This window comes from Hemibagrus wyckioides, linkage group LG09 (assembly GCF_019097595.1).
Source record: "Hemibagrus wyckioides isolate EC202008001 linkage group LG09, SWU_Hwy_1.0, whole genome shotgun sequence".
NCBI classification, from domain to species: Eukaryota; Metazoa; Chordata; class Actinopteri; order Siluriformes; family Bagridae; genus Hemibagrus; species Hemibagrus wyckioides.
The window spans coordinates 25,838,526-25,856,599 of record NC_080718.1 but is presented as its reverse complement, the minus strand read 5'-3'; the positions used below and the strand labels follow the sequence as shown (position 1 = coordinate 25,856,599).

Sequence of the window (18,074 nt, the reverse complement as noted above, 5' to 3'; positions counted from 1 at the left end):
TTATTATTATTATTATTATTATTATTATTATTATTTTAGTATTTTAGTAAAGAATAATGACTGAATGTTTACCCAACTAACACTGGCATTTTGTCCTATTCCTGTTCTTTGTAATTTTTACATATGTGAATTGTTCACTTATCATTTTTTTAAGAAACATACTAATAAAAAAGTTGACTATAATAAATAAACCTCTCTCCACTCTTAATAGGTTTGCAGATTTTTTCAACTACAATTCCCTCCTTTTATGACTATAAGGTGTAAACTAAAGAGAGCCTTGTAACCACTACCAGAGCCTGTATTGTTAATGAAGCAGCACTAATATTCTCAGTCATAAAGATCAGACTGGATGTTCTCGTGTAGCTTGGATTTTAATTGTTGAGGATCTTGAATGTGATCTGACTTGCTTATCTTGAAAAACATTTAGCTGGAAGTATTTATATATTTGTAGATCTTATAATAGTCTTTTCCTGTAAAATGCAGGGAATCATAAGTACATGACCTGGAGCTAGTAAATGAACGAGACTTGCTCTGAGTGCTTGTTAAAATATTTCCAGTTAATATTGTTTCAGTAAATATTGTCAGAGCTCCAGGCTTAGTGTCTGCGTGGAGGTTCATATGTTCTGCCCATAGGTTTTCTATCATCATGGGAGTCTCTGGTTTTTTGTCATCTCACAAAAACATAGGTAGGTGGATTAGCCACTGTAAATTGGCCTTAGTGTTTGAATGAGTGTGTACATGGTGTTGACATCATCCAGAGTGTATTCCCACCTCGTGCCCAGTGTTCCCGGGATAGACTACGGCTCTTGTGCTACACTGACCAGGATAAAGTGCTTACTGAAGATGAATTCATGATTTCTGCACATTTCACTGATTGAATTTATCTTTAAAAAAAATAGTTTGCTTTATGAAAACATCATTTTTTGCAATCGATGGTTTCTGGTTTAATTATAGTTTTTGAACAGTGGGTTTTCTTTGTTTGTTTGTTTATGTATAATGAAAGGTTTCAGTGATCCTTAAATATTCACAAGACACACAGCTTGAATGGTTTTGTTCCTGTTTCATATCATAAAGAAGAATTTATTATTTTTTTATTTCTCACATTTTGTTTAATTTTTTTTTTCACACTAAGACACCAAAAGAGCTGGGGTGCAAAACAAAGGCGTTGATAGAAATACTTTAGAGAGTGAAAGGATGAATATTTTTTATTTTGTTTTATTTTATTTTATCTTATTTTTCTTTACTTCACTTTATTTTATTTTATTTTATTTTATTTTATTTTATTTTATTTTATTTTATTTTACCTTACTTTACTTTATTTTACCTTACTTTACTTTATTTCATTTCATTTCATTTCATTTCATTTCATTTCATTTCATTTTATTTTATTTTATTTTATTTTATTTTATTTTATTTTATTTTCCTTTACATTACCTTATTTTATTTTATTTTATTTTACCTTACTTTACTTTATTTTACTTTACTCAACTTATTTTATTTTATTTTATTTTATTTTATTTTATTTTATTTTTACTTTACTTTACCTTATTTTATTTTATTTTTTAATTTACTTTACTTTACTTAATTTTGTTTTATTTTATTTTATTTTACTTTATTTGGACCGACCTCCATTTTATTCTCCCCACCCGGAAGTGCAGCGGCTCTGGTATCCAAGCGGTACACCTGTAACCATGACAACCACCGTCCTCATGGTAACATAGCCGCTTTTGATCACGTGCTCACCGGATTGTAAACAGCAACGGTGCGAATTTACCTTTAGCCAAGATGCTAACCTCAGATATTCTGACGTGTATGACAGTTATTAAAAATATGCTTGTATACGACCTGTACTGTTTATCCCGTGCACTGAGAGCGGACTAGCGGGAAGAGTTAAGAGTTCTGGAAGCACGAAGACAGCTCTGGTGTTGCTAACTAGCGGACTAGCCAAGAGGCTGGATGGGAAAGTGGCTTGCAGTGGAATGTAGCTGGGATTAAAATGGGAACCAGCGCCTCCATATCACTGTGTGTGAGTAAAACTCCATAGAAGATCCATAACTCAACTCTTCATTTTATTAAGTTGTCACAAAGCAGCTTTACATGATGTTAAGAACAACCCAGAGGTGAGGAAAATACCTGAGACCACACGAGAAAACAACCTTGAGATATAACTCATTCTATTCTGAGTGACATCAGTGTAATTCTATAAACTGTTACAGTATACAGGTGTAGAAGAGTAGAGACAGACATCACTGAGAGTTCAGAGGATGTTCAGTCTGAGCAGATTAACACTAACAGTCCTGTAGTGTCTTTATCATTACAGCTGCAGCACTTCAGTACTAATCTACCCTATTCAGATTAGTGTCCACTGAAGCAAGCGGTCAGGTCATTTTTGTCTACTTCTCTCATAGATAGATAGATAGATAGATAGATAGATAGATAGATAGACAGGCAGATAGATAGATAGATAGACAGACAGACAGACAGACAGACAGACAGACAGATAGATAGATAGATAGATAGATAGATAGATAGATAGATAGATAGATAGGCAAATAGGATAGATAGATAGATAGATAGATAGATAGATAGACAGACAGATAGACAGACAGACAAATAGGATAGATAGATAGATAGATAGATAGATAGATAGATAGATAGACAGACAGACAGACAGACAGATAGATAGATAGATAGATAGATAGATAGATAGATAGATAGACAGACAGACAAATAGGATAGATAGATAGATAGACAGACAGACAGACAGATAGATAGATAGATAGATAGATAGATAGATAGATAGATAGATAGGCAGACAGACAGATAGATAGATAGATAGATAGATAGATAGATAGATAGATAGATAGATAGACAGACAGACAGACAGACAGACAAATAGGATAGATAGATAGACAAACAGACAGACAGACAGACAGACAGACAGATAGATAGATAGATAGATAGATAGATAGATAGATAGATAGACAGACAGGCAGACAGACAGACAAATAGGATAGATAGATAGACAGACAGACAGACAGACAGACAGACAGACAGATAGATAGATAGATAGATAGATAGATAGATAGATAGATAGATAGATAGACAGACAGGTATATAGAAAGACTGAAGCAAGCATTGTGTATACTCAGGTGTATACTAACCTGAATACAGTAGATTAGTACTGAAGTGCTGCTGCTGTAATGATAAAGACACTACAGGACTGTTAGTGTTAATCTGCTTAGACTGAACACTGAGTTTTTTAAAAACAAAATTGTTTTGTCATCCGGCAGATATGGACCCAGAAAAGTATCCTGAAACACCAGACCTTGTCTTTGGATGAAAGAACTGACCTTAGATTAAGTTTGGTGTAATTTGTAGACCTGAGATATTTGAATGAAACCCAGTTCAATTCAAGTGTACAGTCAAACTGTATAATAACTATTATAAAAACTCAATAGTGAATGTGATAGCTTTTAATAGTGATTTAATAGCTGTGTATTAATATAGTAGCACAAGTGTTGATCACACTTACTGTAACACACACCTCGTCACTGATGCTCTTCTGGCTGAATGAACAGAAATCCTTGCAAAAACAATCGAGTGGAAAGCTTTCCCTGAGGAGTGAAGTTTATTATCAGAGCAAAAGAGACTGAGAATCTGGAATGAGAAGTTCAGCAAGCACAAACACTATATTGTCAAAAGTTTTGGGACACCCCTCCAAATCATTGAATTCAGGGTTTGGGCTCGGCCCCTTAGTTCCAGTGAAAGGAACTCTTAATGCTTCAGCTTCATACCAAGACATTTTGGACAATTTCATGCTTGTGGGAACAGTTTGGGGATGACCCCTTCCTGTTCCAACATGACTGCACACCAGTGACCAAAGCAAGGTCCATAAAGACATGGATGAGTGAGTTTGGTGTGGAGGAACTTGACTGGCCTGCACAGAGTCCTGACCTCAAACTTATAGAACACCTTTGGGATGAATTAGAGCGGAGACTGTGAGCCAGACCTTCTCGTCATCAGTACCTGACCTCACAAATGCGCTTCTAGTGGAATGGTCAAAAATTCCCATAAACACACTCCTAAACCTTGTGGAAAGCCTTCCCTGAAGAGTTGAAGCTGTTATAGCTGCAAAGGGGCGGGACAACTCCATATTACATTCATGTGCATGTAAAGGCAGACGTCTTAGTTTTGGCCTGTCTCACAGTCTCCACTCTAATTCATCCCAAAGGTGTTCTATCAGGTTGAGGTCAGGGCTCTGTGCAGGACAGTCAAGTTCATCCAAACCAAACTCACTCATCCATGTCTTTATGGACCTTGCTTTGTGCACTGGTGTACAGTCATGTTGGAACAGGAAGGGGTCATCCCCAAACTGTTCCCACAAAGTTGGGAGCATGAAATTGTCCAAAATGTCTTGGTATGAAGCTGAAGCATTAAGAGTTCCTTTCATTGGAACTAAGGGGCCGAGTCCAACCCCTAAAATACAACCCCTGAATTCAATGATTTGGATGGGTGTCCCAAAACTTTTGGCAATATAGTATATGTCAGTCATGATCACTTGAATAAAACCACAGATTACGAGTATAATATGAGAGATATGGTTGTCCTATATAAGAGTGACGTGATTGCTGTTCTTTTGTGTTTCTTTTCTGCATGTTGTGCTGAATCCTAGCGAGGTCCAGCCTCGGTGAAGGTGCTGAAACGGCACACTCGTGTAGAACCCGAGCAGCAGACTCAGGACCCAGACACTCAGGCTGTATTTGGAGTGTCTCTGCAGCGTCTGAGAGATGCTGGACGGCTACAGCAGGGAGTCCCTCTGGTGCTCAAGAGCATGGTGGAGTTTTTGGAGAAACATGGTCAGTTAATCAAGTTCTTGTTAGGGTTAAGGTTAAGCTGTGTAGAGATAAGGTTGGAAAACATGCCATGTGAACAGGTTGCCCTGATGTACTCCTGTGTGTATGTGTGTGTGTGTGTGTGTGTGTGTAGGTCTGCAGCAGAGTGGTGTGTTCAGGGTGTGTGGTTCTGTGCCACGCTGCAGGACGTTGCGTGTGTGTCTGGACCGTGGTGAACATGTGGATCTGGAGAGAGTGGACATTCCAACGGTTGCCGCTCTGCTCAAGCTGTATCTACGAGAACTGCCAAGTGGACTCATACCACACACACACAGCAAGCACATGCAGCAGGCACTCAGGGGTACACACATCACACACATACTGTATTCTCCTCAAGTAAATATATAAACACACAGCAAGCACACTCCCCAAGGGCACACACACACACACACAGCATTCTCATGAAGCAAATACACACACACACACACATTATTCTCATGAAGCAAATACACACACACACATTATTCTCATGAAGCAAATACACACACACATCATTCTAATGGAGCAAATACACACACACACACAATATTCTCATGAAGCAAATACACACACACACACACACACACATAAACACTCACAGAGCAACTGCATGCAGCAGCCACTCATAAGTACTTATCACACTTAGGGTTTATAACTAATAAGAATCTGTGTGTGTGTGTGTGTGTACACACAGACTCTAAAGATAGAACAGAGCTGGTTGCAGCTCTGAAGGAATCCCTGCATCGTCTCCCTGACGACAATTACAACATCCTGTCTTACCTTCTTCACTTCCTATCTCGAGTGGCTGCCCACAGCCAGTGGAATCACATGACCTCTGAGAACCTGGCCACAGTGTTCGGCCCGTGTATATTCCGGTGAGTTTGACACGTGGTGTGTTCGAGGCTGTACACATTTTCTGCACCAGCAGGCAGTGACCATCTAGATTACCACAGTATTACAGTCGATTAGCTGCTATAAGAAAAATTAAACTACACAAAAAATGTGTGTGTGTTTCATAGACAAGTCCTGCAAGGGTTCACAGACTTTCTGCAGATACACATGCTGTGTCCACTGGCATCTCAAAAAAGCTCTGATGCTGATGCTGCAGTAACTGACCCTAGTGTGGGAAAGGTGCTAGACACAGTCAACTGCCAGAGCTTAAGCGTTGGTCTGTCTAGCGCTGTCTCCGAGGAGCTAGCCCGTGAACTTTTGAAATATCTTATATAATAGATGGGATGAACTCAAGACGGCTCTCAGATGACCGTTCTAATTAGGGCAAGGCATTGGGAACATATTGTGTCTTTACAAGCACACCACCTTAGAGGGCTAAAGTGACCAGCTCAGGGGGCAAGGGGTAGTGCTTGTGTGTGTGTGTGTGTGTGTGAGCACTTACTCATTGAAGCCGACAACAGCAGCGAGAGTGACTGCACAAGTGAGTGTGAGAGCAAGAGCTCTTCATTACATAACAGATTGACAACATGGAAGAAGTGAGGCACAGACAGACAGACGGATATGGTGTTTATAATAAAAACAAAGACATTTATATCTCACAAACATAAGGCTTATGTCTAATTAAGTTTATTGGTGGTATGATGATGTTACATTTCTGTCCACATCTATCATAGATAGATAGATAGATAGATAGATAGATAGATAGATAGATAGATAGATAGATAGATAGACAGACAGACAGACAGATAGGCAGACAGACAGATAGATAGACATACAGACAGATAGACAGATGGATAGACCTACAGACAGATAGATAGACAGTCAGACCAATAGACAGACAGATAGCTAGATATACAGATAGGCAGATAGACAGACAGACAGACAGATAGACAGATGGATAGACCTACAGACAGATAGATAGACAGTCAGACCAATAGACAGACAGATAGCTAGATATACAGATAGGCAGATAGACAGACAGACAGACAGTATCCACAAGCATAGATAATAAGGTAATAAATACTAAATACTAAAAATTTAAAGGTACTAAAGATAATAAGGTTTAAGGATCTGTGCAAAACAGAGTGTTTTCAACGAGTCCTGTGCAAATCTAAGGGGCATAGTGTACAGTTTGTAGTACAGTTCAGCACTGACCAGTAATAATAGGCTAATAATAGCATTTTAGTATTAGCAAGATGCAGAGGTGTAATAAGGAGCCTTATATATTTAATAAATCATGCTGATATGGGGAAATAATTAACAACACAGTGGTGTGATGAGTTTCTGTTACCGCTCATAAGCAGATTAATTTCTCATAACATCACGTCCCCAGCTGTTTTATTCCTTACACACAAGCCGTATTATTATTATTAAGTGTTGTAGTGTGTTTAATCAAATAACTTAATCATCTGTGTGTGCAGGGTCCCTGAAGGCCCGAGGATGCTGGAGGAGCAGAGCATGTGCAACACTCTTACTCTGCACCTCCTGGAGAAACACACACACCTGATCCCACACACAACTCACACACATTCACACAACAGAAGCCATACACACACCGGGAGCTCTGTGTTGTCTCGTCCTCTTCTTAATGACATATTACAAGTACAGCAGGTGAGAAGGAGCTCAGTTTGTGCGTGTGTGTGTGTGTGTGTGTGAGAGAGAGAGAGAGATTTATCTATACTAATATTTACCCTGATATATAATTCCCAGAAGGAGTCTAATACCTCAGAGATGGTGTGTGATGCCACTGTGGGTGTGGCTAAACAAACAAGTGCCCTCCCACCAGCTGGAGCAGACACACGCCCACTCTCCAGAAGGTCCGATTTTATTCACTAATCAAAGTTTCTCACTCACCCCCAGCCAAGTAGCAACACTAGCACCCCATGTGTTAATCATCTCTATCATGGTGACAGGTTCATCTCTAAACTCGACCTGGATGAGAGGAGAGGAAGTGTGAGGCGAGGGACTGGGGCAGAGAAAAAGGAGAACGCTGGACATACAAAGAGTCATCCTGAACAGGAGTGAGTGTTACAGCCGTTCCTGTTCTTCCTGCTACCTGAACACGATCTATACCTGTCTCAGGTCGCTGTACATAAGAACACACTCACTTGTTAATCTCACACTGCAGGATTGCAGATACATCTCTGTCTTATGGACATGCCACACTGTACCAAGCGAAATGTTTAAACTGAGCAGAGCTTTTCTCCCATGTATCCTTCATCACCACTGCAGACCGGGAACACCCCACAAGAGCTGCAGTTTTGGAGATGCTCTGATCCAGTGGTCTAGCCATCACAATTTGGCCCTTCATCAAACTCACTCAAATCCTTAAGCTTGTCCATTTTTCCTGCTTCTAACATCAACTTTGAGGACAAAATGTTGACTTGCTGCCTAATATATCCCACCCACTAACAGGTGCCATGATGAGGAGATCATCAGTCTTATTCACTTCACCTCTCACTGCTTATAATGTTATGCCTGATCGGTGTACATTACAGCACAGTGAAATTCTTATCTTTGCATATCCCAGCTTTAGAGGTTTGGGGTCAGGGAACAGGGTCAGCCATGATATAGCAGTCCTGGACCAGGGTGGGTTGCTCAAGAGCCAAACAATGACAGCTTGTCTGTGCAGGGGCTTGAACCCTCAGCCTTAACCACTTGAGCCACTGCTTTAACACATTGGCATCACATTCTCCATCTTAAACTTCACAAGTCTTCTCTCATTAATGTTCGATAAATATCTCTAAAATCAGTAATAAAGATATAAGATCATTGTTATAATTTTGTTTATTAATAGAAGCACTTATACTCAGCTAGCAATGATGATTGATACCTCTCTCTCTCTCTCTCTCTCTCTCTCTCTCTCTCACACACACACACACACACTCTTACTGTCTCTCTCTCTTTCTCTGTCTCTCTCTATTTTTCTCTGTCTCTATCTCACACACTCACTCTCTCCGTCTCTCTGTCTCTGTCTGTCTCTCACACACTCACTCTCTCTATCTCTCTCTCTCTCTCTCACACTCTCTCACACTCACTCTCTCTGTCTCTCTCTCTCACACTCACTCTCTCTGTCTCTCTCTCACACACTTACTCTCTCTGTCTCTCTGTCTCTCACACACACTTACTCTGTCTCTTTCTCTCTCTCTTTCTCTAGATCGTGCCTAATTCAGAAGGATCAGTCCTGCCTCCCAGACTCACACATGGTAACTCTGTTTAAATGTGTAGTTTGTAATGTTTCAAGGTATTTCTTGAGATGTAATAGTCAAATAAATGTACCAATTATACACCTGCAGCCTGCTGTAATGCAGTGAGGTCACATTTTACAGGTTAGTTTATTTCTATAAGGGTACTACTGTTTGCATTGTCCCCATCCCTTTAAGTAACCCCGCCCTCAGACGAAAAATGTGCCAATGTCTTTTCCTTCCAATATTGTTTTTTTCTCCCCAGAACCTCGCTCCACAACGCCCTGCTCCAGACAGCAGCCACACAGACGGTGACACACACTCCGATAGCAGCGACGAGACGCATCGCAAGACCAGACACACACACAGCCAGAAGGACACACCGTCTAACACGAGCCACACACACTCTCTGTGTGGTGAGACCCAAACTGAGATCCGAAGCTCACACTCTGAGCCTGGGAGCACACACACCGAGGCCAGGGTCTCACACAGCAAACATGTACCCTCAGATTATAGCTGCACACACTCCCAGACTCCTGACACACACTCTGCCAGGCTGACGGTGGCGGACATCAACTCAGCATCTAGCTGCTACGTCAGTGGTAATATCTCTTCATCATCCTCTTCCTCCTGTAGTGTTCTCTCACTAAGCCTAAACTTGACTACTCCAGTCTTGTCTGGTATTAAGAGACAGTTAGTGTGTGTGTGTGTTTTCTCTCCTGATTCTTCTTGCAGCTTCTCCCACTTCCCCTGTTCAGCCTCCTGTCACAAGCCAGGCTCAGACTCTAAGCAATGGACAAGACTCCGCCCCTTGTGCAACCTCCAGCCAATCACATGTCATGTAGGAACAGCTTGTTATGTTTGTTTAGATTTCACGTGTTGTCAGTGGTATATGTTACCAGGATCATACTCCTGTGTATGTGTGTGTGTGTGTGTGTGTGTGAGCAGAGAGGATGGTGCAGACTGTCCCCACGAGATGTCGACCTCACAGGTGCGTCAGCGTATCCAGAAGCTCAAGCGAGCAATCAGGAGTTTCGATGAATCCTTCCAGAATATCCACAGCTACAAGGTGTGTGTGTGTGTGTCAGAAGTGTTTGTTAATGTAAATAATAAGCACAAAAGTGTGACTACAGTAATAATACAGGTGATGTGTTTATAAATAAACATGTATTGGAATAATATTAGCAGGATAAAACACGAGGGTGAAGTCAAATAGAAATATCTGTACTGTTTATATATGTGATATATTGGTTAGTGTCCTCTGTTTTTCTAACACAGATAATATTTCCCATAAAGTCACAATATTTCTAGAATAAAGTTGAGTAATGTCAAAATTTCAAGAACAAAGTCACTAGATTTTAATAACAATGTCATAAAATTTCCATATTTCCAAATTTATGTCATAGAGAAGGATATTTCAGGAAAATATCCTGTTAATCTCTCTACTCTGTGTGTGTGTGTGTATTTGAGTGTGTATGTGATAAATAATAGCTGTTTTGTAAATGCAGGCTTCTGTCAGTGATAAAGCGTCTCATCCTGAAGTGCTGAAGCTCATGACGGACCTCAGTAAAGCCCGCAAGCAGCTGAACAGTACGAGTACAAGAGAACCATACCTTTTATTAGCCACGCTGTTCATTGTCCACTTCCACACACAAACACATTATCCCTTCTTTCCCTTCTCCCCATAGAGCTGAGATCTGGACACGCCTCGGAAAAACACGCTGTGTGTTCATACACACCTGCTCTGGAGGACACGGTGCACACCTTAACTCAGAGGCTTAAAGAGAAAAGACTGGAACTGAACCTACCAGAACGCATACAGGTCTCACACACACACACACACACACACACACACATATATACACACGCACACACACACACACACACACACACACACATATATATATGTGCACACACACACACATATATATATATACACACACACACATATACACACACAATACTCTTATTATAATGACATTTGACATCTATCTATCTATCTATCTATCTATCTATCTATCTATCTATCTATCTATCTATCTATCTATCTATCTATCTATCTATCTATCTATCTATCTATCTGTGTGTTCTTTATGTCTGTATTTTTATTGTGTGTGTGTAGGATATGTCACACACTCAGCTAGCTCTGGAGAAGACAACACTGCAGAAGTGTCTTCTTTACTACGAGAGTCTTCACGGCAGGCCGGTGTGTTTCCTGTTTCCTTACACAGTCCACCAGCTGATTATATTTCTGTGATAACATTTAGGGGATGTATGGGGGGGGCTTATTCTTATGGGCTTATTCTCATAGCCCAACTTTGTGGGTTGGGGTCAGAACTCAGGTTCAGCCATGATGTAGCACCTCTGGAGCAGTGAGGGTTAAGGGCCTTGCTCAAGGGCCCAACAGGGGCAGTTTGGCAGTGCTGGGGCTTAAACCCAAATCAACAACCCAGAGCCTTAGCCGCTTGAGCACTGCCCCTCATTCAAGCAAGCTTTCTAAATCACATATAATGAGTGTGTGTGTGTGTGTGTGTGTATTTTTTCTCGGCAGAGTTCTAAAGAGGAGAGAAGTGTAATGAAAGAGCTATATAACCGCTACCATCTAGTGAAGCAGGCCTTCTACAGCGCAAACACACAGACCAGTACCACTGTATGGCTTTTTCACACACACACATATACACACACATACACACACATACACACACACACATGTATGATCCTGGTAACATATACTACTGACAACACAAAATATAAACAAACAAAACAAAATGTTCCTACATGACACGTGATTGGCTGGAGATTGCACAGGGGGCGGAGTCTTGTCCGTTGCTTAGTGTCAAACTGTTGCAGAAAAAAATTATTATTTTAAATAAATTCTATTTATAGAATTATTTTTCTTTGTGAATTGCGATAATCACGGTTTTCGGGGTCATCATCATCATCAACATAACAAGAATTTACTTCTTATCTTATCTTATGTTATGTTATCTTATCTTACATGTCTGACGTTATCACACAGTATGTTATAGTATTTGGTGTGCGTATGTGTGTGTGTGTGTGATGCAGAGAGGCTCAGATGAGTGTGTCCATGTGAATCCTGTGCCAAGAAAAGAGGACACTAATATTTTCTTCATCACCCAGATGGTCACGCAAACAACAGATTCCTCAAATGATACACACTTAGTTAACAGGTACACACACACACACACACACACACAACCTTTAAAGGTGCAATACTTAATCCTCTCATTGTATATAAGCCATCTAAGATCCTGTGGGCAGAGCTTCATGATATGATAGAGACCTAATCTTACCTATTGCACCTCCGGTTCATTTTTAAAGTTCTGTGTGTGTGTATGTGTGTGTGTGTGTGTGTGTGTCCCCGCAGGGTGAAGCTATCGAGGCAGCTGAAACAGACAAGGATGGAGAAAAGGCAACTGAGAACAGTTCTCAAAGAGTACGAGAAGAACTTTCTCATAAAGAATGGCAGGTATACACACACACACACACACACAGGGTAAGTGAGACAGCTGTCATTCACACATAGCTTTATTGAACAGTCACAGTTGGTTCTCAGGAACACATCAAGAATCTCAGAACAAAAAAAAAACATTGACAGCAGCACCTGCCCAAAGGATACAGCAGTGTGTGTGTGTGTGTGTGTGTGTGTGAAGCCTCTCTACACAAACATTAACAGAGAAGTTTAGACAGATAGAAGTTAGAGAGTTTCGAGACAGAACTGCTTGTTTTGCCCTGTACACGTATATACATGGTGTTTAAAGGTTCGTCACTGTACACAGCTATCGGAGTGTAAGGCATTAGCGGGGAGACGTCAGGTGCCGGTGATGAGTGCTGTTTAATATCTCTTCCTTCTTTCTTTCCTTAATAAAGGAACGCACAGAGAGAGGACTGTCTCGTCATGGCGGAGGAATACGAGCGCTACGATGCTCTGAAGGACAGGCTCAGGCTGCTGAAAGGGATGCTGGGAAAAAAAACACGACCTCGGAGATAGACTCGCCGTCTGACACGCCCATGATCACGTGTATGTCCTAGTGAGTGGAACGTGTATACGTGTAGGGGCCGGATCACGTGCCATGCGTTGCGCAAAAATCACTGGTGCATTTACGGTTATTTTTTTTAGAAAAATCATTTTGAAATATTTGTGACAAAAAAAAAAAATTGTGGTCATGCACCTTTGTATCAAAATATAGCACTTTATATTCAGCTGCAATTTGTTTTATTTTTTATTTTGGATTAAACTAGATGCACAAATACAAGTATACAAGCTCTAATTTCACAGTGAGAACAGGTAGAGAGAGAGAGAGAGAGAGTGGGGGATAAACGAGGATATGGCGCCCGTCCCTAATTAACGTAGGTCTGTTTTAATGCAGTCTATCTGTCTTTCTGCACTGTCTATGAGGGAGGAACTAACAGGCGCCGTAAAAAATATCTGGAGTTTTATATTTATCCAAAAGACGTCGATTCGTGGCGCAAACGCTTCCGAGGAAAATAATCGACGCTCAGAAGAAGCTGAGAGCCGGTTTCTCCTAGAGGATTATGGGTAATATTGTATGCACTGGCGCTTCCAGTGGCCGCAATGCCATTATTTTTAGAGCCGATTCAAATGGTTTAGCAATAATTTACACTACGTCTATAATAAAAGTAATAAGACTGTACAGTTAAGGCTGGACACAGCTATTTTTTTTTGTTAATTATTTATTATTCAACAAACTTTTCTTTCTTTTTTCTTTCTTTTGCTTCTTCTCTGTGAGGAGATCTGATTTCTTTCTCACTCGCTTGCATTGATATTCGCTTTCTTCAGCCAGCTCTGGAGACCCGACGGATCGATTTCATATATATTAAAGGATTTTAATTCTTTTTTTTTTTTCTCACCGTATGTCCTTTGGCATACAAGAGCACAGTTTCGAGGGTTTGCAAACGTAAACATAAACATAAACACGCGTCACTATGAACATGCGCAATAATCAATGGATGGCCAATACGACATCTCTTTCACACACACACACACACACTTGCACACAGACGCTAAAGTACAATACACACGCTGCTCTTTCTCAAAAAATGTAAAATAATATAAAATAAAAATGAACAAACTGACTCAAAAGTGGTTAAAGGAGAGCTGCAGGGAGATCAGTGTGTATAAAATAGAGGAGGAACTCTAAAATGTCAGTAAATGATAAATGATGAACTGATGCTTGAATTAAATGACAGAACTGTGGAAAGGGAAGGAAAAGTTTAAAAAAAAACGGAAAGGTAAAGGACAAGGAGGAGAGGAAAAGGAAAAAGAAGAAGAGGGGAGAGGAAAGGAGAGGAAAAGGACGAGGAAAAAAGGAAAGGAGAGGAGAGGAGAGGAAAATTTAAAAAAAAAAAAAAAAGGATAGGAAGAGGAGAGGAAAGGAAAAGGAAAGGAAAGGGAAAAGGAAAGAGGAGAGGAAAATGACCAGGCAAAAGGAGAGGAGAGGAGAGGAGAGGAGAGGAGAGGAGAGGGAAATTAAAAAAAGGAAAGGAAGAGGAGAGGAAAGGAAAAGGAAATGAAAAGGGAACAAAAGGAAAGGGAAAAGGACAAGGCAAAAGGAAAGGAGAGGAAAAGGAAAGGGAGAGGAGAGGAGAATTAAAAAAAGGAAAGGAAGAAGAGAGGAGATGAGAAGGAAAGGAAAGGAAAAGTGGACGTAGTAGGTGTTTTTTTTTTTTCAGGTCTTCTCACATTAAATATTTTCTGAATGCAGATCTTTCACACAGAACTCAGCAGCTGAGTGACATTCTCCTCCTCGAGGGTTAATCTGAATAGAAGTTCAGCTCTGCAGTAATAATCACTTCTCAACTCTCCGTCTGTACTGAAATCCACAGCAGGGCTGATGTGTAAGAGAGGGAACTACCTTTGTTTCTGTATACTCCAGTGAAATGACCCTGACCTAGTCCACTGCGTGGGAAGTGTATATACACAGGCAAGAGGTTCGACACGGTTCTCTGTACTGGGGAAAAACGCACTGTTTACTGAACTGGGATAAAAATCTAAAGGCAGTTTTTTGTTTCCTGTCAATACATGTTCCAAATATATGTGACTATATTCTTCACATACGTTGTTTCATTAAGAACAGCTTACACAGGGACTCGTATCACGGACGCTCTCCATACACACATTAAACCTGTCTGGTGAAGGTGAAGGGTTATTCCACATCTTTTTGAAGGAGGTTAAAAGCACTTTCAGGGTTTCTCTGTAACACGACAAGTCTGATCTCAGCTCTAATGTAAGAGATAACCTGTTCCAAAGACGTTCCTCTACCTGTAACTCTAAACAGAGTGAGACGTGTTGGACTTTACTGAATAGAGATCATTAGTAAGTGTTGAGTGTTTTCCTTTAACATCACACTCCTAAGTGTTTCATTCCTTACTTGTGTCTATATTCTACATTACAGCTGAAATAAACAGATATTCAATTACTAGCAACTCTCTCTCTCTCGCTCTCTCTCTCTTTCTGTCTCTCTCTCTCTGTCTCGCTCTCTCTCTGTCTCTGTCACACACTCACTCTCTCTGTCTGTCTGTCTCTCTCTGTCTCTCTCTCTGGCTGTCTGTCTGTCTCGCTCTCTCTCTGTCACACACTCACTCTGTCTGTCTGTCTCTCTCTCTCTCTCTCACACACACACACACTCACTCTCTCTCTGTCTCTCTCTCTCTCTCTCTCTCTCTGTCTGTCTGTCTGTCTGTCTCTCTGTCTGTCACTCTGCCTCTCTCTCTGTATCTCTCTCTCTCTCTCTGCCTCTCTCTAAGTGTCTCTCTCTCTCTCTCTCTCTCTCACAGTCTCTTTTTGTCTTTCTCTCTCTCTCTCTCTCTCTCTCTCTCTCTCTCTCTCTCGCTTGCTCTCTCTGTTTCTCTCTCTCTCTCTCACTCACAGTCTCTTTTTGTCTCTCTCTCTCTCTCTCTCTCTCTCTCGCTTGCTCTCTCTGTTTCTCTCTCTCTGTCTCCCTTACTCTCACACACAGGCTTCAATTCTAGCAGAAACCGTAACCAAAGATTCAAAGCCCTGACAACCGTGACGCCTTCAATAAGCATTAAAAATCAGTCTGTTTTAAATCCACTTATTATTATTATTATTTTAATGGTGCGGAGCGTTTGCTGAACACGTCCCTGTGTATGAGCTGTTACAGATACTAGAGACACAATAACGTACTAGAACGAGCGTGTTCTATGAGCAGAGAGTTCATGTTGCAACTGGACCGAACTGTGCTCTTACACAAAAATACCGCACACCTTCTGACCAATCAGAGTCCAGCATTTAAATGGCGTTAGACGTTTATAAACACATTTAGTGTAAAATCTCCATGAACTCAGCAGATGCTTCTGAGACTATTTAAAGTATCCAATTGAAATTTTTCTATTCTTTTTGTTTCAGTACAGGAAATCATGATGAAATTCTTGCCTGGTGATGGTACACGCTGCAGATGGAGTGGATTTGCAGCAGTGAAGACAGGAGAGCTTTCTTCAGTCGTGTCAGGATGGTGACGGAGACCCCGAGCGCAGAGGAAGGTCACAAGCTGTTTAGAAGCAGTTTCACAATTCTACTGGAGCCATGACTATTTATTTAGTTAGTGCTATAAAGGATCTAAGGTTTGTTTAGTTTTCATATTTAGATGGGGTTGATACACACACACACACACACACACACACACAAACGATCAGTAGTGAGATGTAGAGCAGTGGTCTTCTTGAGGTGTTCTCATCTACACATCACTGGTCAGCAAGTCCAGACTGAGTTTGTGTATAAGTGTCGGCACCCCATGCTAACATTTCAGTGTGATCCATGGACTGATGGACTGAGTTCTGGTGATTTGGAGACAGCACAGCTCAAGCGTTAGCATCCCTCGCTAATGTCTGCAGGTCTTGAAGTGTGATCTGAGGACTGGGTATTTAGCATACATGCTAATATCGGGTTTCTTCATCTGGGTGATATGTGGATTGGACACAGTTGGTCAGTAAGTCCCGATGCTTGAAGCGTTAACGTCCCACGCTAATGTTGCACGTCTTGCAGCTCGGGTCCTTCTTGGCGTTGACGGTGGACAGACTCATGAGCTGATGGCCGCTGATCTGAGCCACGGTGCCGCGGGATAGCTCTACAGGCTCAGTGTAGATGATCTCCAGGATGACATCCTGCGCGTGGCGGAACTCCACACGCCCGTCTTCACCGCATACGCGGGTCAGGAAGCGGTTGTTGGTGGCGTCCAGCTCGGGCAGCCTCTCGCTGCAGTAGGCGTCTCCGGGCGAGCCGCGCGGGGCCAGGACCAGGATCACGTAGTGGTACGCTGTGTACATGCAGTAAAAGTCCCCGAAGTAGAGACGTGTATTGGGACCGAACAGCTCATCGGCGCTGATCTGGAAGCGGTAGCGGCCGTATGGGGAGTCCTGCGGCGGCTCACCCGTGTTAAACTCCGTGTTGCAGCTGAAGAAGACACCCTCGAGCTTTCCGCTAAGCGGAGAGCCGTGACTCCCGCTGTTGTCCTTCACCGAGGGGAGCATCCGGCCTCCCTGCACATTCCTGGAACAGAAAGAGATTGGTTTTTGTATAAAATAATTAATTATAAATAATGAAAATAAAAAGGTGTTTTAAATAGTTATGTGTGTTATAGTTATATGTGTGTGTGTGTGTGTGTGTGTGTGTGACAAAACAGCAGTGTAGTGTTAGGGTAAGAGTCACCTGAAGGGCTACTGCTTCCTGTTTCTCTTTAAATATCGTAATAATTCACAAACACGGTCATGAAATGTGTGTGTTCAACTAAACACAAGTCAGTTGAGTCATTATGGTGACCGGTGCTCCTGTCCATCCCACTGATCACATTTTTTTTTTAAAGACACTAGGTCATTTCCCCTCAGGCTAAAACATATAGACAGATAAAATGTATACCAACCAGGCATAACATTATGGCCAATGCCAAAACAGCTCTGACCCGTCCTGCACTGTGTATTCTGACACCTTTCTATCAGACAAAATGGAAAAAAAAGTGGACAAAATGTTCATCTATTCATCATTAATTCTTCTTCTTACCCATCT

The 18,074-nt window shown here is 41.3% G+C and overlaps 2 protein-coding genes across 3 annotated transcripts in view; one reads left to right on the top strand and one right to left on the bottom strand.

The window, feature by feature from the left end:
- Positions 1 to 1,670: 1,670 nt before the first annotated feature.
- On the top strand, positions 1,671 to 14,511 carry LOC131359829 (protein FAM13A-like). Its single transcript, XM_058399967.1, has 18 exons — positions 1,671 to 2,026; positions 4,676 to 4,859; positions 4,990 to 5,196; positions 5,569 to 5,749; positions 7,247 to 7,436; positions 7,536 to 7,642; positions 7,739 to 7,846; positions 8,983 to 9,031; positions 9,276 to 9,612; positions 9,746 to 9,851; positions 9,959 to 10,079; positions 10,519 to 10,600; positions 10,699 to 10,832; positions 11,133 to 11,216; positions 11,562 to 11,660; positions 12,077 to 12,201; positions 12,399 to 12,500; positions 12,902 to 14,511. Exons 1-18 carry the CDS (start codon positions 1,997 to 1,999, stop codon positions 13,020 to 13,022), a joined length of 2,367 nt encoding a protein of 788 aa, XP_058255950.1. The 5' UTR covers positions 1,671 to 1,996; the 3' UTR covers positions 13,023 to 14,511.
- The window catches only part of phyhipla (phytanoyl-CoA 2-hydroxylase interacting protein-like a), a 29,009-nt gene continuing 23,478 nt past the window's right edge, over positions 12,544 to 18,074 (bottom strand). For both annotated transcript variants that reach the window (XM_058399968.1, XM_058399969.1), the window contains exon 5: positions 12,544 to 17,561. In XM_058399968.1, the coding sequence (XP_058255951.1) occupies positions 17,024 to 17,561 (538 nt within the window). In that variant the 3' untranslated portion in view covers positions 12,544 to 17,023. The remainder of the gene's footprint in view (positions 17,562 to 18,074) is intronic.

What these genes read in the sequence shown, in the direction of transcription:
- LOC131359829 (XM_058399967.1), top strand. Translation starts at nt 1,997, where the DNA reads ATGGGAACCAGCGCCTCCATATCACTGTGT. An exon ending in ACATATTACAAGTACAGCAG is followed by an intron (nt 7,437 to 7,535) that starts GTGAGAAGGAGC and finishes TATAATTCCCAG; the next exon opens with AAGGAGTCTAATACCTCAGA. An exon ending in TCCAGCCAATCACATGTCAT is followed by an intron (nt 9,852 to 9,958) that starts GTAGGAACAGCT and finishes GTGTGTGAGCAG; the next exon opens with AGAGGATGGTGCAGACTGTC.